Source organism: Dasypus novemcinctus, chromosome 26 (assembly GCF_030445035.2).
Source record: "Dasypus novemcinctus isolate mDasNov1 chromosome 26, mDasNov1.1.hap2, whole genome shotgun sequence".
In the NCBI taxonomy this organism is placed as follows: Eukaryota; Metazoa; Chordata; class Mammalia; order Cingulata; family Dasypodidae; genus Dasypus; species Dasypus novemcinctus.
The window spans coordinates 6500930-6522250 of NC_080698.1; the positions used below are offsets into that span (position 1 = coordinate 6500930).

A 21321-nucleotide genomic window follows, 5' to 3' on the forward strand; every position below is an offset into this window, starting at 1 on the left:
GTACATCGATTGAAACCAACTCAATGAACCCGAGAGTAGGAGCTGCAACTCTGCTGAGGCTCGGGGCCCAGCTGGCACATGGACAGTCCAGAGATTCAAGCCTCCTGAGTGTACACCAACCCCAGCGCCAACCACAGGCCCAGTAAAAGTGACAGGAGAGGCCTGTGTAGAGAGGTCACATCTGAGATCACTCCATCACACTCAGGAGCACAGACCCCAAAGCAAGGCCCACTGACACGGCCCTGAACTCCAGAGCCATCTGCCTCCACCGTAGAGCCTGTGGGTCTCCAAGGAAGTTGTTGATGTGGGAGGAGTGGGGGGGGGGGTATATGGGACCCTCTTATATTTTTTAATGTAACATTTTTTGTGATCTATGTATCTTCAAAAACAAACAAAACGATAAAGTGAAATAACATAACTATCTAGAAAGAAATCTAAAAAAAAAAAAAGAGCCAGCTCAGAGGCAGGCGCCGTGCCGGGCGGTGAGCGCTGCGAGCCCCGCCGGCCTCTCCCCCCGCGACCCGGAGCGCCCGCCGGCCCGCCCCGCCGCCCGCTGACCTGCGATGGCCTCCTTGGGCAGGCGCCTGGACACGGCCGCGCTGTCGGTCAGCGGCGTGAGGATGGCGGCCGTGTTGCCCAGCATGCTCCCGACGCCGAGCAGCAGCAGCATGCAGAAGTAGAGCAGCGACCACAGCTGCGACACCTCCATGTTCTTGATGGCCTCGGTGTAGACGATGAAGGCCAGGCCCGTGCCCTGCACCGCCTGCCGCGGCGGGAAGGGTCACTGCACATGCGGGGCCGCGGCGGGAAGGGTCACTGTACATGCGGGGGCGTGGGGCTCCGTGGGCCTCGGTGGGGAGGGTCACTGCAGGCGCAGGGGCACGGGGCTCCGCGGGCCTTGGCGGGGAGGGTCACCGCACGCGCGGGGGTGCACGGGCTCCCCGGGCCACGGCGGGAAGGGTCACTGCATGTGCGGGGCCGCGGCGGGAAGGGTCACTGTACATGCAGGGGCGCGGGGCTCCGCGGGCCTCGGTGGGGAGGGTCACTGCACGCGCGGGGGCGCAGGGCTCCCCGGGCCACGGCGGGAAGGGTCACTGCATGTGCGGGGCCGCGGCGGGAAGGGTCACTCTACATGCAGGGGCGCGGGGCTCCGCGGGCCTCGGTGGGGAGGGTCACTGCACGCGCGGGGGCGCAGGGCTCCCCGGGCCACGGCGGGAAGGGTCACTGCATGTGCGGGGCCGCGGCGGGAAGGGTCACTCTACATGCAGGGGCGCGGGGCTCCGCGGGCCTCGGTGGGGAGGGTCACTGCACGCGCGGGGGGCGCGGGGCTCCCCGGGCCACGGCGGGAAGGGTCACTGTATGCGCGGGGGCACGCGGCTCCCCGGCTGCGGCAGGAAGGGTCATTGCACGTGCACAGGCTCCCCAGGCCACGGCAGGAAGGGTCACTGCACGCGCGGGGGCGCGCGGGCTCCCCACGCCACACACCGCCAACCAACCCGGCCTCGGACCCGGCTTCCCACTTCCGCGCCCCCGAGAACCGCGCTCCGAGGCTTGCCCTCCGGCCCTCCAGGCTCAGGCGGCCGGCCGGGGTGTCCATTGGCTTCGGACACCAAGTTGCCCTCTGCCTCCCCAACGCACATAAATTCTGGGTGGAATTACAGCGGTGTTGGGCTAAGCTCGGCTTGCAGGGTCAGGACTGCGTAGCGGTTTGGAACCCCGATGGCCGGGGGCAGAGGGGGGGATTGGGGGCTGGCCGGGCCACCAGCGGGCAGGGGTGCTCCGTGGCTGTGTTCCCCAGGTACTGCTGTCGTGGGATCTCGGACCGGGGAACTGTGAGGCGGGGAAACTGAGCCTGGAGCTCGTGCCTAAAGAAGAACCCCTTAAGGGGGCAGGAGGGAGCAGGGTTTGGGGAGACCTTCTGGCTTCCAGCAGAGGCAGACCCACTCCAGGGAACAGTGTCCCTAATTTAGGCCTGCGGGACTCCCAGAGATTAAAGTCAGTGAGCTCACGAGATTTACAAACCCACAAGACAGAAGGCCGCTCTGGGGAAGAGTTCACAGATCCAAGGCACCCCCCCTTTAGAGAGCCCCTCCCGAGGCAGCAGGCGCTGGGCTGTCAGGCAAGGGCACGCCGGGGGCGGGGGACACTGCCCAGCTGGACAATAGAGATGTATCACAGTAATGAAACCTACGAAAGCCCATCTGCCTGCACTCACGAGCCAGCAACTCTAAGCAGTATTGGTGGTAAAATTCTAATTCTAATAAAAATTCCTAAAGGGATTTTTTTCCCAATGAAACTTGTCAAAGCAATCTAAAATTTATGGGAAAAAAATAAAGGTCCTAACATGGCAAAGATAATTCTTTAAAATACATGTAGGGAAACGGATTTGGCCCAATGGATAGGGCGTCCGTCTACCATATGGGAGGTCCAAGGTTCAAACCCCGGGCCTCCTTGACCCATGTGGAGCTGGCCCATGCGCAGTGCTGATGCGCGCAAGGAGTGCCCTGCCATGTAGGGGTGTCCCCCGCGTAGAGGAGCCCCACGTGCGAGGAGTGCCCCCCACAAGGAGAGCCACCCCGTGCGAAAAAAAAAAGCGCAGCCCCCCCAGGAGTGGCGCCACACACACAGAGAGCTGATGCAGCAAGATGACGCAACAAAAAAAGAGATGCAGTTTCCTAGTGCCATCTGATAATACAAGCGGACGCAGAAGAACACACAGCGAATGGACACAGAGTCCAGACAATGGGGGGGAAGGGGAGAGAAATAAATAAATAATAAATCTTTAAAAAAATAAAAAATAAAATAAAGAATATATAAGGGTGGTTTTGGTAGCAAAATCTGGAGACAATCCCAATGTCTATTAAAGGGAATGAAGAAATAAATTGACACATTTCTGTGATGGAATAAAAGGCAGCACTCGAATGAGATGCCGTCTGTATCGTTACGGTCAGGTCTCAGAAAGAAATATGTTAACATGAGGAAGGAACTCCCGGGACCTCTTATTTACATTTAAAAACACTAGGATGTAAGGCTCCCTCTGGATAATGGAAAGGAAAAAGGAAGGGTCTTGAGAAATGGTTTGGGGCTGGTAACCAAGGGAACTTCAACTTTGTGCCTGGAATCTTTACTTTTGTATAAAAAAATACAAACCCCAGATGATAAATGTTATAATGGCTCATTCTGGGTGGTGGACACTAGGTGTCTGTTATATTATTTTCTAGATTTTGCTGTAACTTTTAAACTTAGAAAGAGGAAAGACAGGCAGAAGAAAGGGCATGGCGGACCCCGAGCTGCACGGCCGCACCAACAGGGAGCACCGTTCGGGGGACAGACAGGCCCCAGGCGCGCCTGCTCACGGGCTGCTCCAGGGCCCCTTACCGTGTCCAGCTCCGACTTCAAGCTGCAGTTTCTCATCTGGGGGAGCACCTCGCCGTACTTCCCCGGGTGGGCGGACGACAGGTAGGCCTTCACCTGCTCCAGGTTGTCGGCGGTCAGAAAGCCATCTTCAAGGTCAAAGGCATTGGTCAGCAGCAGGATCACCCTGGGGTGGGGCGGACACCAGCGCTCTTCACTGCTCTTAATGAGGGCAGGTGCCCAGGCTGCCCGGCCCGGAGCCTCTCCCTTTCTCTTAGGTGAGGCCACCTTTGACACCTCTGCCCTCTGGCCCAGGCAGGTGAGGCCCTTTCCAAGGGCAGGTGGTCCCGCATGATTTGGCCAGCGCTAACAAGAGGAAACAAAGCTGCGCAGCTCAGCCTTCGCGGCTTCTAGCCCTGCAGTGGTGGACACGTCCTCTGTGCCATCCAGCAGGATGGCTGCATGCCCCATGCGCTCGAATGTAGCTGGTGTGACCGAGGCACTGAGCTTTTTATTTTGTCTCATTTAAATTAAGCTTATGAGTAGCCTCTTGTGGCTACCATAGGGGATGGCATAAAATGTGGATGATTCTTGTGTATTATAGATGGGTATATGTATATATGTGTAAATTCGTTTTAAAACAGGATCTTTACTGTTTGCAAAGTTATTTCTGAGTTGCAAAAATAATCTCCCCCCGCCCCCATGTGCTCAGGAACTTCCTGTATCCCCCATTCACTCTTGGTTACAGAAAACATGGGGCTCTTTTTTTCCTGGCTCTGTAGTGGAATGTTTCTTGCGTATTTAGATAATGGGCCACAGAAAGTAAATTCTGTCATCTATAATTTAGAGTGGCTCAGCTAAAGAGCTCATGGTTAGGGAAGCAGATTTGGCCAGACAGAGAGAGCGTCCGTCTACCACATGGGAGGTCCAGGGTTCAAACCCAGGGCCTCCTGACCCATGTGGTGAGCTGGCCCATGCGCAGTGCTGATGTGCACAGAGTGCTGTGCCATGCAGGGGTATCCCCCGTGTAGGGGAGCCCCACACACAAGGAGTGCGTCCCATAAGGAGAGCCGCCCAGCACGCAAGAAAAGAGTAGCCTGCCCAGGAATGGCGCCGCACACATGGAGAGCTGATGCAGCAAGATGACGTAACAAAAAGAGACACAGATTCCCGGTGCTGCTGCTAAGAATCCAAGCAGACACAGAAGAACACACAGCAAGTGGACACGGAGAGCAGACAATGGGGGGGTGGGGAGGGGAGAGAAATAACTTTAAAAAATAATAATAATGTTCTCAAATAGAGGGAATTGTATCTCTCAAGAGAAATGGTGGCTCCCAGTGCATTAGGGCAGTTGAGCATGTCAAGTCCTCAACACTGTTGCAAGTATCTCTGAACATAGTCCTTCAAGCAGTGAAGACTGACTGTCACTGTGGGCCCTAAGGGGAGGGGGAAAGAGGTATTGAATAGATGGAACCAATGTAACTGTGTGGGCAATAGAAGTGTTCCACAAGTTTGCACAAGGATGGATATAAGACATGTTAAATTACACCAAAAATATATAGGGGCTGATAGGCTAAAATGTACATCATAATGTAAAACATAAGATAACTAAAAATTTAGAAAATTGTATAGTCTAAAATATAAACCACAATGTAAACCCAAATGTTACCTTGTTTGAAAGCTATTGTCTCAATATCAGTTTCAGTAAATATAGTATGAATATGTAAAAAGATTATTGCTGTGAAAAGGAAAAGGGTTTTATGCTGGATATATGGGAGTACTGTATATATGAATTACTGTGATCTAAAACTTTTGTGACGATAAGCTTAATAATTAGGGAAAAAAATAGGACATAGACACTGAGGAAAAGACGGAAGTAGTTGCTTTGCCAATTTGCATACAGGGCAACACTTATTGCAGTGATGGAAGGCAAAATATCAAAAACAAAGCTTTTGCATTTTTAAATTTTTTGATACCCCAATTTATTTTTACCTTAATTTTTCTAAATTAACATGTATTCTATATCTAACCTTTAAACTCATCACTATATTCCATTTTACTATTAATGGAACCTGGCAATATATTGGGTTTCACTTTTGAAGAAGTTTTGGATCACAGAGAGGTTCAACAATGGCAGGGGAGGAATACTGGTGTGGGATGTTATTGACAGGGGACACATGGTTGGCAGGGAGTCCTACAGGGCATATATCCAGGGTACATAAAAATGTTTGGATATTTTCATAGTGGTTACAATTAAAAACAACAACTGAGGGAGTGCTGAGTTCCTAGCCAGGGGAGTTCTATCACAGTCCCTAAAGGAACAGCAACAATGCCCCAAGTGCAAGGGCAAAGACCAAAAAAGAAGGAAGGTCCAACAATGAGTTCTTGATACTAATGACTCTGCTTGTGAGCCTGTGCACCTGAAAGAAGAACAAGGCCTAGAGCTGCAGGGTGCCTAAGAGTTACCTCCTGAGAGCCTCCGTGTTGCTCAAATGTGGCCAGTCTTGAAGCCAAACTCAGCATGTAAATGTGTGGCCTTTCCCCCAGCATGGGACATGACTCCCGGGAATGAGCCTCTCTGGCGCCGAGGGAATACTACCAAGTACCAGCTGATGATGTAACTAGAAAATGACCTTGAATAAAAGGGTCAACTCGGACCAGCAGAATATCTCAATCTACATATAATACCAGGAGTTAAAAATGCTTTTTGACCTGAATAAAAGGGGAAAATGGGAAGGACAAATGCGTATATATGGCTATGAGTCTCCAAAAAGAGCTGGGAGGTTATCAGAGGGGTTGCCCTTATGCACACCTGAGCAGAGTCCTGGAGACAGATAAAGTAGATACAACCCCAGGTATTGGTTCTTCTGAGGGCTACAGAGATCCACAGGTTCTATGGTCATGGCAGATGGAGTTCAGTGCCATGTCAGTTGGCCCTACATTGTAGTTTGTGTTTCTGTGTGATGGAGCTGGACTCAGATGTGATCTTTGCCCACAAGCCTCTCCTGTTACTTTTATCAGAACTGTAGTTGGGGCTGGGGTTTAATGTACACCCAGGGGGCCTGAATCTCTGGATTGAACATGTGATAGCCAGGCCCTGAGCCTCAGCCTTGCAACCCCTACACTCTGGTTTATTGGACTTACCCCACTCAGCTAACATGGAGGTGAAGAAGGTCAGCCACCACACCAGGGAGCCAAGAGTGCCTACAACTGCAAGCAGGAGAATTGCATCCAGCATCCATGTGGAATCTAAGCCCCCTCTTGATACAGATGTGGAGTGGACACAACCATCCTAAGGTCCACAGGATGGAGGAATAGAGTATGGATTAGAGTGGACTTACTGATATTCTATTCATGAACTATTGTGATTAGTAATAGAAGAAAATGTGGCATTGGTGTGGAGAAAGTGGCCATGGTGGCTGCTGGGGGTAGGGAGTGGGAGGAAGAGATGTGATGTGGGGGCATTTTCGGGACTTGGAGTTGTCCTGGGTGGTACTGCAGGGACAGTTACCGGACATTGTATGTCCTCCCATGGTCCATTGGGTGGACTGTGGGAGAGTGTGGGCTATGGTGTGGACCATAGACCATGAGGTGCAGCGGTGCTCAGAGATGTATTCACCAAATGCAATGAATGTCTCATGATGATGGAGGAGGTTGTTGTTATGGGGGGAGGAGTGGGGTGAGAGGGGTGGGGGGTATATGGGGACCCATATTTTTTTAATGTAACATTAAAAAATAAATAAAGACATAAAAAATTTTTAAAAAGTAATAAAAAGAGCTCGTGGTGACATTTGAGATGGGGGTGATGGGGCAGAAGGAGCTAAAGTTTGTCAAATGCCTTCTGCTGAGGGCCTTGGACTTGCTAACCCCACCCTCGTCCCTCACGGCATGCTTGGACTTGCCGGATGCCGAGTCTCTGTCCCACATGCCGCAACTTGGCGGCATCGGCCTCTGGCCGCCGCGCCTCTGGCCCCCGGTGCGGGGCTCGCCCCTCCGCCTAGGGCGGGGCCCGGCGGGCCGCCCAGGCTTACTTGTTTACGCAGCTTTCGTAGTTGAAGGTGGCCTTGAAGCCGTAGATGGAGAAGGTGACGACGCTGGCAAACACGGAGGTACAGCTGTTGAGCAGGGACACGATGACGGCGTGCTTCTGGCAGTCGGTGGAGGGCTCGTTGTAGCTGGCGAAGGCGATGAGGCTGCCGAAGCCCAGGCCGAGCGAGAAGAAGATCTGGGTGGCCGCGTTGATCCAGGCCTTGGGGTTGACCAGCTGCTCGACCTGGAGGGCGGCAGGCGCGGGCGGCGCTGGCCAGGCCTCGACGCTCCAGCAGCGGCCTGGGAGCCCAGGAGCGCACAGGCCTGGGGCGTCAGCGGCGGCCAGAGGCCAGCCTGGGCACGGCCACCCCCAGCAGGGGACACACACGGGCCTTCCTCGTGTCACCTCCCCAGAGGAGACGCTTGTTTGAAAAGTGTAGGTTAAAATCACCCCAAACCCAGTGAGTCCCTATCTGTGCCAGGGAGCTGTGAGGCCCTGGGTATCCAGAGCTGGGTGCAGGGGCCCCACAGAGCTGGGGTGCTGTAGCCCGGCAGAGCTGAGTGGAGGGGCCCCACAGGGCTGGGGTGGAGGGACCCAGCAGAGCTGAGGTACAGGAGTCCCACAGAGCTGGGTGCAGGAGCCCCACAGAGCTGGGGTGCTGTAGCCTGGCAGAGCTGGGGTGGAGGGGCCCCACAGAGCTGGGTGGAGGGACCCCACAGAGCTGGGTGGAGGGACCCTGCAGAGCTGGGTGCTGTGGCCCAGTAGTGGAGGGCTAGGTCGGGCATTTGGAAATGGGGTGGGGTGCATTTTGGGGGGATGCTACGGTCTTTCTGTTTCCGGGGCCAGACTGGCTAAAGGCAGAACCCCCCTGCCCCGTGGCCCACCACCCCCTCCACTGAGGGACACTGACCGGGGCTCCTGCAGAGTGGGGGGTTGGGGAGGGACCACAGAAAATCCCGCCCCAGGGGCTGAGATGACGGGAGGGCAGTTGTGGTCTGGGGGGTCGGGGTAAGCCTTGGGGCAGGGTGGCCAGGCAGGAGGCGAGCAGCACGACTGGGGGAGGAACGGAAGGGGGGCTGGGCTTAAGGCTCCGAATTCCAGGGCTTGGGGGCCCCTGGGGGGAGTGGGCCCGAGCCCCCAGGCGACCCGCAGGCTCCCCACACCCGGCGGGCTCAGCCCAGCCTCCCGGGGGCCCACAGCTTCCCCCTCCTGCCCCTCCCCCCGTGCTCGGGCCCCCGCCCGTACCTTGGGAGTGAACATGTAGAGGAGGCCGTTGGTGGCCCCGTGCAGCGTGAGGCCCCTGACCAGGTAGATGGTGAGCACGCAGTAGGGCAGCAACGCCGTGAAGTACACCACCTGTGGCCAGCAGAGGGCAGCGTCAGCCTCCTGGAGACAGGCGACCACAGGGCCCGGGGCCCACCACAGCCCCTCGGTGCCCACAGAAGAGCTCGGTGTCTCTACAGGGCATGGAGGTTCCCAGGCCTGGGTCCCGGGCTTGGGCGGGGGCTGCGGGTGGTGGGATGTGGCTGCCCACAGCTGTAACCGCCAGGAAATCTCTTAGAGAAGAGAGAAAGAGGCGTCGGTGCCTCTACCCTCCACGCTTCCCACAAAAATACACCCATCACCCCAACATTTCTAAATTGCTAGATAAAGGAATCGGAGCAAAAGGAAAATGTGGGCAGTTCAGTAAGATAAGCCCAAAGAAAAGGATAGCCCATAGACTCTGTGGGGCTCTACCCAGCCTGCAGAGGTGAGCCAAAGTCAGCTCTGAGCTTCCCAGTGGCCTACGCAAAGTAGGAAGCACAACCACTAGCAGGATTTATAGTGTCCCTAAAAAAGTGTTCAGGGCTTGGAGGAAGGAGAGCTTACCCAAGGACAGGGAGCTAGAGAAGCTTGGCTGTGAGCGTGCCTGAAGGACAAGCTGTGAGCTGTAGTGTAGGGTACAATGTTGCTAGAATACATACAATAAGTTCAATGATCTGTGGTTTTTTTAATGGCAAACCTCATTGAAGGCTTCACTTCAATGGGTTTTTAAATCGCACATAAATAGACTTTTTTGTCAGTCAAGTTCTCTTTCCCACTAACAAGCATCGCGAGTTCCGTGGTGTCATCTTAGGCGTTTGTGGTAGCTCTGGCAGGCTCTCTCATACTCTGAGTAATTCTGACTTTAACAAAACCCCACAACAGAGGCCATAACGTGCACGTCCTCAATCACTCATCTAGCGCTGGAGTCTTTTCTGTAGAGACCTCCATGCACACCGGAGCCCCTTCCGTAAAGCAAAGAATGGTTTTGCAGGATTGCCTTGTGGGTGGGACCCCGCCGATGGGCTGAGGCTGCCCCTGGCTCTCCGTGCCTGCGAGGCAGGTGCCACCTTCCCATGAATTTCCTAGGCACCCGTAGTGACGCTCGGTGCCCACTCACCTTGGGAACAGCAGGGAGACTTGGGGTGCTTCTTTTGTAATTGTTTTTTAGTTGGTGTCACTGTAACTTGGGAAGAGCAAATCCCCCCGAGATCACAAGAAAATAAACCAGGTGCGAGATGGAATGAGTGAGCAGGAGGGGCGGGGCACCTGGGCAGTGAGCCGAGGGCCGCGAGGGCCGACCGGGTAAGGGGTGCCCCGCGCACACGGCTGGGGAACGCCAAGAGGACGCTTGGGGCCAGGTCCTGGCCTGCCAAGCCTCGGATGAGCAAGTTTCTCGGAAGCTCTGCAAGCACCACCAGCAGCCCACTTCTCCCCATCAGGGCAGCCAGCCGGAGGGCCAGGCGCCGGCTCAAGCCGAACTGTGGGAGAACCCATGCTGACCAGCCTAGCAAAATCCCTGGGGGGAAAAGAGGGGACTCCAAAGGAGGGGGCTGGGGGATGGCACAAAGCCTTTGGCAAAATGAATCCTCTCTAAATGGAGATGTTGGGGGGCAGTTCTGTCATGGAGAGGAGTGGGGCTTTAAGCACAGGAAATAGACAGTGGAATAAGCATGTATTTGTGGCCTCATTTGACACATTTATAAATCACCTCGTGAAATCTCCAGTTTTCAGATGTAGCCTAAGATCTTTTGGATCATGTTCATAATACCCGGCAAAGATAAATTACAAAATATTTTTATGAGCATAAAAGCATCACCGAGCTTCATGGTGGGACGGAGGGAGTTGCCACAGGCTCCGCACTGTCCCGGGGGGAGGACCTGTCTCGCTAGCCCCTAAGCTGGGCCATGGACAGTGTGCCGGGGCGCTAAACGGGGGCCAGCACAGAGCCCTGGAAGCCCGAAGAAAACGGCCAGCCAGCCACGAGAGCGGGGTGGCACAGGGCCCCGGCCACGAGAGCGGGGTGGCACAGGGCCCCTGGAGCGCCATGGGGGTTCTGGTCTAGATGCCGCCAGGAATCGCGAGGGATTGGAGGAAGTGGCTCAGGTGGTCAAGAGGGCGAGAGCCCCCCAGCTTCTCAGCAGGAAAAGTTGCCACTAAGGAGGTCACAAAAGGCAAGGAGAAGCAAACAGCGGGCGACGCACCCCTCCAGGGCCAGGGGAGGTGTCCGGGGCGGAGGTGGCTTCAGTCCCTGGTCCTACCCTCACTCGCTGGTGCCTCACCTGGGCAGGTGACTTTACCTCTCTGGCCTCAGGAGATGTCCCTGAAAAGCGGGAAGGGCTGCTACGAGATGGAGACCACCCAGCCAGGGTGGCTCCGCCTGAGGGGACCCTGGGTTTGAGACGGGCCACACTGGGGGTCCGGGGGCAGTCATAGTGGCTTGAGAAAGGCAGCAGATGATGGAAACACTCAAAGCAAACCTTCCACCTGGGGCAGATTCGAGTTAAAGGACCGATGCAGTTCAAGCAGCGTAAACCTGGGGCTGCGCCGAGGGCAGCAGGTGGATGGAGCTCAGCCCTGGCAGCTCCGCAGGGTCACTGAGGCAGCTTGCAGCAAAGGTTCTTGAAACTGGCCTCACCTTAGAATTACCTGGGGAGCTTCTAGATACCTCCATGCTCAGGTTGCACCCCAGGCTGATGAGGCTCAGTACATTTTAAGGTTCCTCAGGCGATGCTGAGGCCCGGCTAGGTTTGAGAGCCAGGGGTTGGGACAGCTCCCTTCAAAGGTTTTAAAGAAGGGAAAACTAGTTCCTTGGTGCCCCCTGGGCCACAGGGATTTGGGGACTGGCCTGGGACAGACGTGCTCGTCTTCTCAGGCCGAGGTGCGACGTCAACCACGCCGGCCGCCCTCTGGTCAGCTCGAGGGTCACTCGCGCCAGCCCTGCCCTCCGTGCCCGCCACCCCTGCCCGCCCCCAGGCGCCCCGGCCCCCGCTGCTTCGCCGTCCCACCTTGCCGGTTGACTCGGTGCCCCTCAGGATGCACAGGTAGACCACGAGCCAGGCCAGGAGCAGGCAGAGCGCCGGCTCCCACTGCAGGCGCCCGCTCTCCTCGATGGACGGCGAGATGTTGAGGGTCTTTCGGTACCAGAAGTACTGCGTCGAGGAGGCCTTCTCGCATTCCTCCTCGTAGCCGCTGCGGTTCCCGTTCACGGGGCACACCGACCAGGGCAGGGGGTCCTTGGGGGCCAAGACAAGCGTTACACAGAGAGGTGGGGGCTGAGGCCAAAGGGAGGTGGCCCTGGGAGGAACCTTCTGGAAGGAAAGGGCTCTGGTCCTCAGGGTAGGGGGGCTGGAGCTCCTGAAGGCAGATGGGGATTGGTCAGCGGGACAGAGGGGACTTGGGAAGGGGACAGCGGCGGGAGGGGGCTGCACACTACAGTTCCACGGGTGTGTTTGTTGAGCTCAACTGGGAGACACTGACTGTCTGGACTGACTCTGGCCAGGCCACCTACGACAAGGGAACTCAAAGCTCTGCAGCCACCAGCCCAGAGCAGTCCAGATGTGGTCACCTCGGCTTCCAACGCCCCCAGCCAGAGAAAGCCACGTGTCCCCCCACACCAAGCCGAGAAAATGCCCGCCTCCAGCTAGCCCGCCTCCAGCCCCCCAGGCCCACCGCCTCTGACGAGGGCGCCCCTGGGGCCCCTCTTCCCTCTGAAGCTCTCCCACGCCTCCCCCTGCCTCTAATTCCGTCCCAAATCAAGTGAGGGGCCGACTCCCCCGCAAGCTCTGAGGAGATGGCCTCTCACTCGGGGGGCCCATGTTGCCACACATCCCAGCAAGTCCTGGAGCTGGAAGGCTGGCTCCTGGCCAGGCTCCTGCCCGCACGAGCCGGTGGAGGAGACGGACGTGTCCCACGACGGACACTGGGCTTGGAAACTAGAGGGAGAGGAGGCTGGCTCCACGGCAGCTGTCTCGTCACCACGAGGAATTTTGCCCATTGGAGAGAGACTGAACCTGGTACTAGCGGCTCCTTCTGAGTGTGAGTCCAGCTACCCCCGATGCAATTCTTCACACTTAACCCCGTTTGGAATGGAATCTCTGTTATGTATGAACAACGAGCCTAAAATGGTGCAGGTGCAAGAACCAAGTGCTCAATAGAGGCGTGGGCTGGGAGTGGAAATTCATTCTGGCTGGTGGGCAAGTGCTAGGCCAGGACCAGCCCCCGGCGATGAGTTTTGTGGGATCTGGGTTCTGTAAACTCAGGTTTCGTTTGACAAAAAGCATGGCACTAAGAGAAAAAAGATGGGGACGCAGCTTACATCCCTCGATCCCTAGACGCCCTTGCTACTGAATGTCAGCCAATCCCTAACACTCTCCTGCCCAGACCTCACGTGAGACCTGATGTGGCTTTGTTCTGGAAGACTGCACCTTACCTGTGCCTGCACCTGACCTGTACCTGCACCTGCGCCTGCACCTGACGTGCACCTGCACAGCTCTCCCTTATGGGCAAATGGTAAGTTCACCTTTTTTTCTTTTTTTTGATCAGATCCTGAGTACGATTTATCGTTAGCCCACAAGTCTGCGATCCTTACAAATGACTCACGATCAATTATGAATTTGGCCTTGCAGGTAACAGACACACTGACGTGGCTGTGAGATTATCAAATTCAATTACTCAACTCTTGCGGTTGTTGCTATTATCTATTTTTTTTGTGCCTGTTTGAACCCCAAAATGCCAAAACACAGGTGCAATTTTTCTGTTGAATTTTCTGCACAGGGGACATATAGTCAATGAGGAAAAAGTTTTTTGGAAGCTCTCTGAGCAGTGTGTTCATTCGGCATGGAAAATGGTAGCAGTTCAGATACAAACAGCATAGTACAACTAAGCATACGAGACAGTACGTTTCCCTCAACTAGTACCAAAGAAATTAATAAAATAGTAAATTTTAAGAGAAATTCAGATGAAGAAGATAAATTAATCACAAGAGAAGCTGTAATGGACTTCCCAACTGTAAATCATCATTAATCCTTCAGTCCCAGAGACTGTTGGAACATCCTACAGGCAAACTTTTAAGTGCCAGGATGAAATCTACTGCAATAATAAAAATGTGATGCTCCACTTGCTCTTACAGGTATTAAAGCTCTGAATGGCTCGTCTTTCTACGGCAGAGCCCTGGATGCAAATAGTCACCAAGCAGAAGACGGTTCTGTGTGTGCAGTATTTTCCTAGTAAAAAGGCCACATCATCAGGGAAATACAATTAAAGGGCGACAGTCGCCTTGATGTGGTCTCTCCGAGGCCTGTCTCCCAGGACCCCCAAGTAGTTTTTATTTCTTTTCCTTTTATCTTTATAACAATTGTTTTCTGGATCTAAAGAAAACCATGTGTTTACAGACTATTTGGAAAATACAAAATAATAAAAGGAAGAGGAAATAAAAAAGAAGGAAGCCTGACCACCCTGCTCCTGGCTTCCATCGCAGTGTGTCACACACAGAAAGCCTAACTGAGCCCAGCAGCGCCACCCCCGCCCGGAGCCCGCGCCTGTGCGCCGAGGCAGGGCTCAGGGCCTGCGCTGCTGGGGCCCCCGGCCCTCGAGCCATGCCTGCCCCCTGGAATGTGGGGGTTTCCAGCTACGACCTGGAGGTCTGGGGAAGACAGGCTGGTCAGGGAGATGCCACCACCCACGGCCCCGTCCAGAGGTGGCCTGCCTCCCCTCGCCCCCGGGCTGGCCTGGGGCTTGCTGTGGCCAGCACAGCATGGCAGGAGTGCGCTGGGTGGCCTGCCAGGCCTCGAGGGCCTGTAGCTGCCCTTCCTGCCCTGGGCTGGAAACCTGGGCTGTGTCAAGACATTCCCGTTAGACTCCTGGCCCCTGAGAGTCCACGAGGATGAGAGGCCACGTGGAGAACCAAGGTGCCACGGCGGCAGCCAGCACCAAGCCCCCTCCAGCCACCCCTGGAGGGGCAGAGACCAGCTCCATCTGGCCCACTGGACGGGCGCAGCCAGAGTGGCCCCTCTGAGCCCGGCTGGAGGCCGTGCTACGTCAGAGCAGGGCGCCGACGCCCTGGATTTCCAGCTCTCTGCCCATGTGGCGGGCCGTCTTCCAGCCGATGCCTCGGGCTGGTGGGTTCTGGAAGCCGCACGGGGCAAGGCTGTCCTCAACGCTTGCCCACCGCGGGAACGCATCGCGTGGGCCAGCACACCCCAGTGGGCACGGCAGAGAGGACCCCCGAGCCTGTGGCAGGTCATTTACTGCACCTGGCATCTTGATCGCAATCGCAGCCTCCTCGGAATCCTTCTCAACACGCGGGCCCAGCGTCGTCCACTAATCAGCCGGAGGGCGAGAAGCTGGCAGGAGGGGACGCTGGGGGCCCCCGCTGCCTTTGGAATGAGAACGGGCCTGGGAGCCGGACCGGCCTGGGTGCAAATCCCAGCCCTGCCGCTCAGACTGCGCTCGCTTGACGCGTCCTGGACTCCCCGAGCCGGCGTCCTCGTGTGCAAAATGAGGACATCATCTCTCTTTCGTGGGCTTGGAGGGTGACTCGGGTACATAGACACGCCCAGCTCAGTGCCTGGCATACAGCTGGTGCTCAATAATGCCTTCTCCCATTGCTCCCTGGCATCCTGGGTAGCAGGGCTCCGGCGCCTGGTGGGGTGACCCGTCCAGACCCCACTCGATGGAGCCACCAGGCGTGGCTGTGCTGGAACCTCTGCTCGGCGAGCCTCCCAGCCCCCCCAAGCCCCCCTCGCGGCTGACCCTCGGGCGAGCGCTGCTGCCATGGGGACGGGCGCCGACGGCACCACGTCCCCCAGCCTAACCGGAGCCCGGGCCGCCTGGCCTGTGCCGTCCATTCGCCGGGCCCAGGTCAAATCACTTGGCGCGATGCCCAGGCCACACCCCCATCGTCGTGATTTCAGGGGTCTGGGGTGGGGCCTGGCATTGGGAGTTTTTAGAGCCCCCCTAACCGATTCCAACGAGCACCCGGCCCGGAGGCTTGAGGCGTGGAAGGGCTTGTGGGGGTGAACCCTCCCAGCCCACTTCCTGCCCGGGTCCAGCAGGGGGGAGCAGGCCTGCAGCTCTGCTGGCCGTGTGGGGCAGCCAGGCCCCTGCTGGGATGGCCCCTGACGCGTGGCCGCGAGGCCTGGTCAGGACGCAGGGACGGACAGGGGCTGCGGCCACCTCCCACCGCGGCTTCGCTTCCTCTCAGCCCCGAGGGCTGCTGGGGGATGAAATAAGCGAATCCTTCTAAGGTGCCCGGCCGAGGCCTGCGCAGTGCGAGGGTGAGTGGAGGCGAGCGTGCCTGCCGTGCCGCCACTGCTCTGTCAGGGGCCAGGGTGGGGGCCAGGGGAGGCTCGGGGAGCCCGGGCTCCCGTGCCTGTGGGGACGGGGACAGGTGGCCCCCGCTGGGAGACCCCTGGCTTTCGCCTTTGGGAGATGGCCGGAGTAGCTGATGTCCGACCCGACTCGTGACTCCCACCTGTGGACGTCGGCCTTCGTGTGCAGAGCCCCACCACCCACGAGCGGGCATGGGGACCCCGGGCTGGGGCTTGCCCTGCCCGGCCGTGGGTGGCAGCGCTGCAGAGGGAGGGCCCCGGGCACCGGCGGGGGGACAAGGGGGTTTCCTGTCTGCACCCAGAGGCTGGGGAGAGCTGGGGGGAGCCGGGGAGAGTAGGGGGGCGGCGTGGCAGTTTTCCACTTGGCATGACCGGGTGGGGTTAGCCGGGGGGCCCGGTTGGGGCGTGGATGCCTTAGCTTCCAAGCGTCAATGTCGAGTCAGGACAACCGGCCTTATTCACCCGAGGTTCCCGACTCACGGCTCGAGGGCCCCGCCGGGGGTCCCAGGCGGGGGGCCCGCTTAGTGCCTGTCTCCTGCCCTGTCTTCCCACCCGGGATGGGGGGGGCGGGTGGTGGCTGCAGGAGGTTGTGGGGAGCCCCTGAGAGCGGCAAGGGGAGCCGGGTGTGGGCGCAGAGGGGCGCACGCCTCTCCCCCGGGGTGGAAGGAGGGCGCCCTGTCTTGCAATTTCAGCCTGGTCCCCGTTTTCTGCCGCGAGCTTCACCTTTGCTTATCCTTACAACACATTGTTTAAAACGTTTGTCTTTAGGAGAAGCCCCTGCTGGGTCAGAGGGTGGCAGAGGCCCTCAGGAGAACCTTGGGGTCTGCAGGGACAGGAGGGGCTTAGCCTGGAGACAGGGTCAGAGGCCTGGAAAGACGGGGGACAGCGGCAGGGGGACAGGGACAGGCGGGGGAGGAGGACGGCGCGGCCTGCCGGGAGGCGGGCTTCCCCCGCGGCCGCTGCACGGGCTTCCCCGGGGCCCGCTACAGGATCCATACTTTGGGGTCGTATTTTTCGGAGAGCCCCGGGAAAGCCCTGGGCCTGCCCCCCAGGGGCGCCACGCACGCCCCCCGGTGCGCAGCCCGCGTGCCACTTCGGGGGGTCTGTGGATCCCAGGTTCAGGAGGCCTCCGCTCGGTCTGGGGTGCCCAGCTCCCCCAGCCCTTCTCGCCACTTCCTGTCCCCCCAGCACCCCATCCCCGCCCGGCGCGGGCCCCGCTCACCTGGAAGGAGTGGAAGAGGTACCAGAAGGCCCAGGCGTTGATGACGTTGTAGTACGTGGAGAGGAAGAAGGAGACCACCACGCTGGCCACGCCTGCGGGCAGAGGGCGCTCAGGACCCGCCCCGCCCTCGGCCACAGCCGGGCGCGCCCAGATGCACCTGCCGCGGCCGCCCCGGCCCTCCCCTCCGCCGAGTCTGTCGAGGAAACTTCACCAGGCTTCCATGCGCCCGCCACGCGGCAGGCACCTGCGCGCCCGCCGTGGGGGTGGCCGGAGGCTGGCCTCCCGGGCAGGAGGCTGGTGACGCTGCACGCCCAGGGCCAGGCGCCGTGCCAAGCCCTTCCTGTGCCTTTGGACCTCATAACAATATCGCGAGGCAGGTACTATTACCCCCATTTCACAGAGCAGAAAACCGAGGCACCAGCCGAGCCTCGAGACTCAAGCCTAGCGAGCAGCTTGCTGCCAAGTGCCCCTGATGCCAGGCAACACAGCTGCCCCCTTGGCCCACCTGACGTTGGGCCTTTGGGCCAACCCTGCCCCACAGTGGCTGGGTTATGGGTGTGAGGAGGTATGACCGGACAGGAGGGGACCAGGGCTGTCCCCCTGGTCAGGCCAGTGTGGAACCCGGGGCAGGGCCGGGGCAGAGAGATGGACCAGCACACCTCCGCCCAGCGCCATGCGCTGCGTCTGCTTGGCACAGTCTGGAGTCAGCCGTGGTGGAAGCCGCAGTGCCATGGCTATCGGTACATGGCACAAGCCAGGGTTCCTTCCCCAGCCTCACTGTGCCCAGAGAAGCTGGTCGTGCAACACTCAGCTCCCTGAGGGCGGGCATGAGCGCTGCCTCCGAGAAGCCCTCTGTGACTGCTTCCCTGGCAGACTGTAAGACCGCACACCTCCGTGATAACATTTCTAGCCTCAGGGTGAGAGGCAATTTGGGTCTGCGATGGTCTGCCAGGCCACAGGTCACGTTTCTCCCGTGTCCGAGACCAGGTCGCGTGCCGGTTTGCACCTTCTCGCTCTGGGACCGCCCTCTGCCCTCCTGCCAGCCTTCTCCCCTGGACAGTGCGGGTCAAAGTCCCTCCTGCTTGCACGGGCAGCCCTGGGTGGCAGGGCTCTGGGGCGGGTGAACCGTCTCCCGAGGCGCCCTGGACACTGGCTGGGGGCCCTCGGGGGAGGCCGGGTATGAGGTGACGCCGTGTCGCTCTGCGCGCAGCCTCTTGGCAGTACCATTCGGCCTCCGTGACATCTGCGCCCTTACCCCGTGGGCTAGGACCCGGCCCGCAGGCGGTGCTCTGAGAGGGGCTGGTTCTGCGGGGAAGTGGGGAACAGGCCTGGGCTCCCGGGGAGGCTGCTGGCCGGGTTTCTGAGTTCAGCCCTTCCCCCTCCACAGGTGAGGAAACTGAGGCCCAGAGCCTCTGTTCCGGGCGGCACGCAGCCTCCCTCTGCCCTGCCTCGGGAGGGGACGCCAGGCCCTGCCAGGCCCTCGCGGCCACCTTCAGTGCCCCCGCCCATGGAGCCCCTGCCCACCCCGGGCCTGCGCTGCCAGGACAGAGAGTGGGGGTCCCCGGGTGAGGGGGCCCTAGAGGGCCTCACGTACCGACACCACCGAGGTAGGGGCTGATGGTCCTCCAGGCGCCGATGCTGCCCTGCCGCATGCGCTGTCCCACCACCAGCTCCAGGTACAGCAGCGGCATTCCCTCCACCACGAGCATGACGAGGTAGGGGACCAGGAAGCTACCTGCGGGCGGCCGGGGCGGGAGCCGGGACACACCATGAGCTTGACTCTGCCCCCACACAACCCCTGGGCAGACGTCCTTCCGCCCAGCGCCCCTCCACCCTTCAGGCTTTCCGCCTCCCCATCCATCCTTCCGCCTCCCCTTCCACCCTTCCGCCTCCCCATCTATCCTCTGCCTCCCCATCCATCCTTCCACCTTCCCTGTCATCCTTCTGCCTCCCCTTCCTTCCTTCCGCCTCCCCCGCCATCTTCTACTTCCCCATCCATCCTTCCACCTTCCCATCCATCCACCCTCCTTTCCTTCTACTCATTCTCAACCCTTCTCCTCACTCTTCCCCTTCTCATTCATCCAACCTTCTTTCCTCTCATCCATCTACCATTCATCCCTCCATTTATCTTCCCACTCATTCATTCATCCAACTCTCTGTTCATCCATCCATCATCCATCCATCTTTCCAGCATCCTGCCTTCCATCCATCCTTTTCTTTTTCTCTTTTTATATCCATTCTCCTTTCTTTTACTCACCCTCCATCCTTCCACCTTCCTTAGTCACTCTTCTGTCCTTCCTCTCATGCATCTATCCAGTATTCCATTCACTCATCATCCATTTTCAAGCCTTCTGTTTTTCTCATCCATCTATCCATCCATCCATCCATCCATCCATCTTATCCTTTTAACTTTCCACACATCCATCCGTTTGTCTATCCATCCATCCATGGATTATATGCAATCATGCCAACTGTTATAATAGTTAAATACTTCCCTCCTGGTGGTAAACTGCCTCTCTCTCTCTTTTTTTTTTTTTTAATTTCTCTCCCCTTCCCCCGCCCCCCCCCCAGTCATCTGTTCTCTGTGTCTATTTGCTGCATGTTCTTCTTTGTCCACTTCTGTTGTCAGCAGCACGGGAATCTGTGTTTCTTTTTGTTGCATCATCTTGCTGCATCAGCTCTCCGTGTGTGCGGCGCCATTCCTGGGCAGGCTGCACTTTCTTTCGCGCTGGGCAGCTCTCCTTATGGGGTGCACTCCTTGTGCGTGGGGCTCCCCTACACAGGGGACACCCCTGTGTGGCAGGGCACTCCTTATGCACATCAGCACTGCACATGGGCCAGTTCCACACGGGTCAAGGAGGTCCAGGGTTTGAAGCGCGGACCTCCCATGTGGTAGACGGATGCCCTAACCACTGGGCCAGGTCTGCTTCCCTAAACTGCCTCTCTTTCAAGCCCCTGGGGTTGGCTTTCCTTGATGCCTCAGTTGCCCCAGCCCCTCCACCAGGAACTCCCATTTCATCCTGTATTTCAGCAATGAATGGTTGGTCAGAGTCAGGGCCCCTGAGCTGGTAAATATGTCGAGTATCAGCCCTGCATCCCTCCTCCCGGCTGTCCACTCCACACACTGCCACTGGACTTGGTCCTCAGCCCCGACGATGCCCCACAAGGAGCTGGGGTCCTCAACAGCCGTTTTGCCGAGCATGTCCTCTGGTCCAGGCCCCGAGCTGGGTGTGGGGGGGGACAGTAGCAGCCCTGCCTCCTGCCTCGATGGGCCGTGTGGGCCGAGGAATTTCAGCTGCCTGGTAATTGTCAGGCCTGGTGTCTTCAGACACGAGTCAGGGACTGGGTGTGCGTGTGGGGGAGGCCACGAGTCTCCAGTGGACGGGGATGCAGGCCCGCCTCCGCTGTTGGAGCACTTCAGTTTCTATCTGCTCGACCCGGGGGCCTTCAGCCTGAATTTCATTTAATAGAGGGTACTATGACTAATAGGACTTCCACGCCATCTGCGGGCAAGTGCCCTCGGTGGTGGTGGAGAGCCGGGGACCAGCCAGGGAGCGTGAGCGGAGCTACGGGAACCCCCACCAGTGCCAGGCAAGAGGGCAGTGGCAGGCCCTGTGGCAGGGCCACCCGCCCACCTCTGACCCGCTGCTCCCCCGCTGGCCCTGCCCCTCCTCCTGGCAGCCCCTCAGCCACCGCTCCCCCAGTCCCCAGCCCCTTGGCAGTGGACATGAAAGAAGATCTGGTGACAGAGGAGGACAGGACTTCCAATGAAAATGAAACCCTGGCCCTACAGTGGCAGGGGTTAAGAGCTGGCTATAGAGGAGTTCAGGTAAACAGTAGATGTACTTACAGAAATACCTAATAGTCCCAGAATGCCTCCTTTGTACAGGCAGGTCATCCTCTAGCCCACTTCTCTTGCCACACACCTTTGCACAAACACCCCTCCCTGCCATCACGCAATGCATCACCCTCAAGGGGCTGCGTTACGGAGACGGACCCAGAATTAATTTCCTTGCTCCTTGGGCACTGAGGCAGTAATTCCAGGGCTCTGCCATCACAAAACTGGGGGACAAAGTCTGGTT

The 21321-nt window shown here is 58.1% G+C and overlaps 1 protein-coding gene across 2 annotated transcripts in view; it reads right to left on the minus strand.

Annotated features, from left to right (window-relative positions):
* SLC6A20 (solute carrier family 6 member 20) overlaps positions 1-21321 on the minus strand; it is a 54684-nt gene that overhangs the window by 11795 nt on the left and 21568 nt on the right. For both annotated transcript variants that reach the window (XM_058288824.2, XM_058288823.2), the window contains exons 2-8: positions 18834-18974; positions 17240-17331; positions 11695-11922; positions 8630-8740; positions 7386-7627; positions 3379-3541; positions 559-763 (exon numbers count right to left, since the gene is read on the minus strand). In XM_058288824.2, the coding sequence (XP_058144807.1) occupies positions 559-763; positions 3379-3541; positions 7386-7627; positions 8630-8740; positions 11695-11922; positions 17240-17331; positions 18834-18974 (1182 nt within the window). The remainder of the gene's footprint in view (positions 1-558; positions 764-3378; positions 3542-7385; positions 7628-8629; positions 8741-11694; positions 11923-17239; positions 17332-18833; positions 18975-21321) is intronic.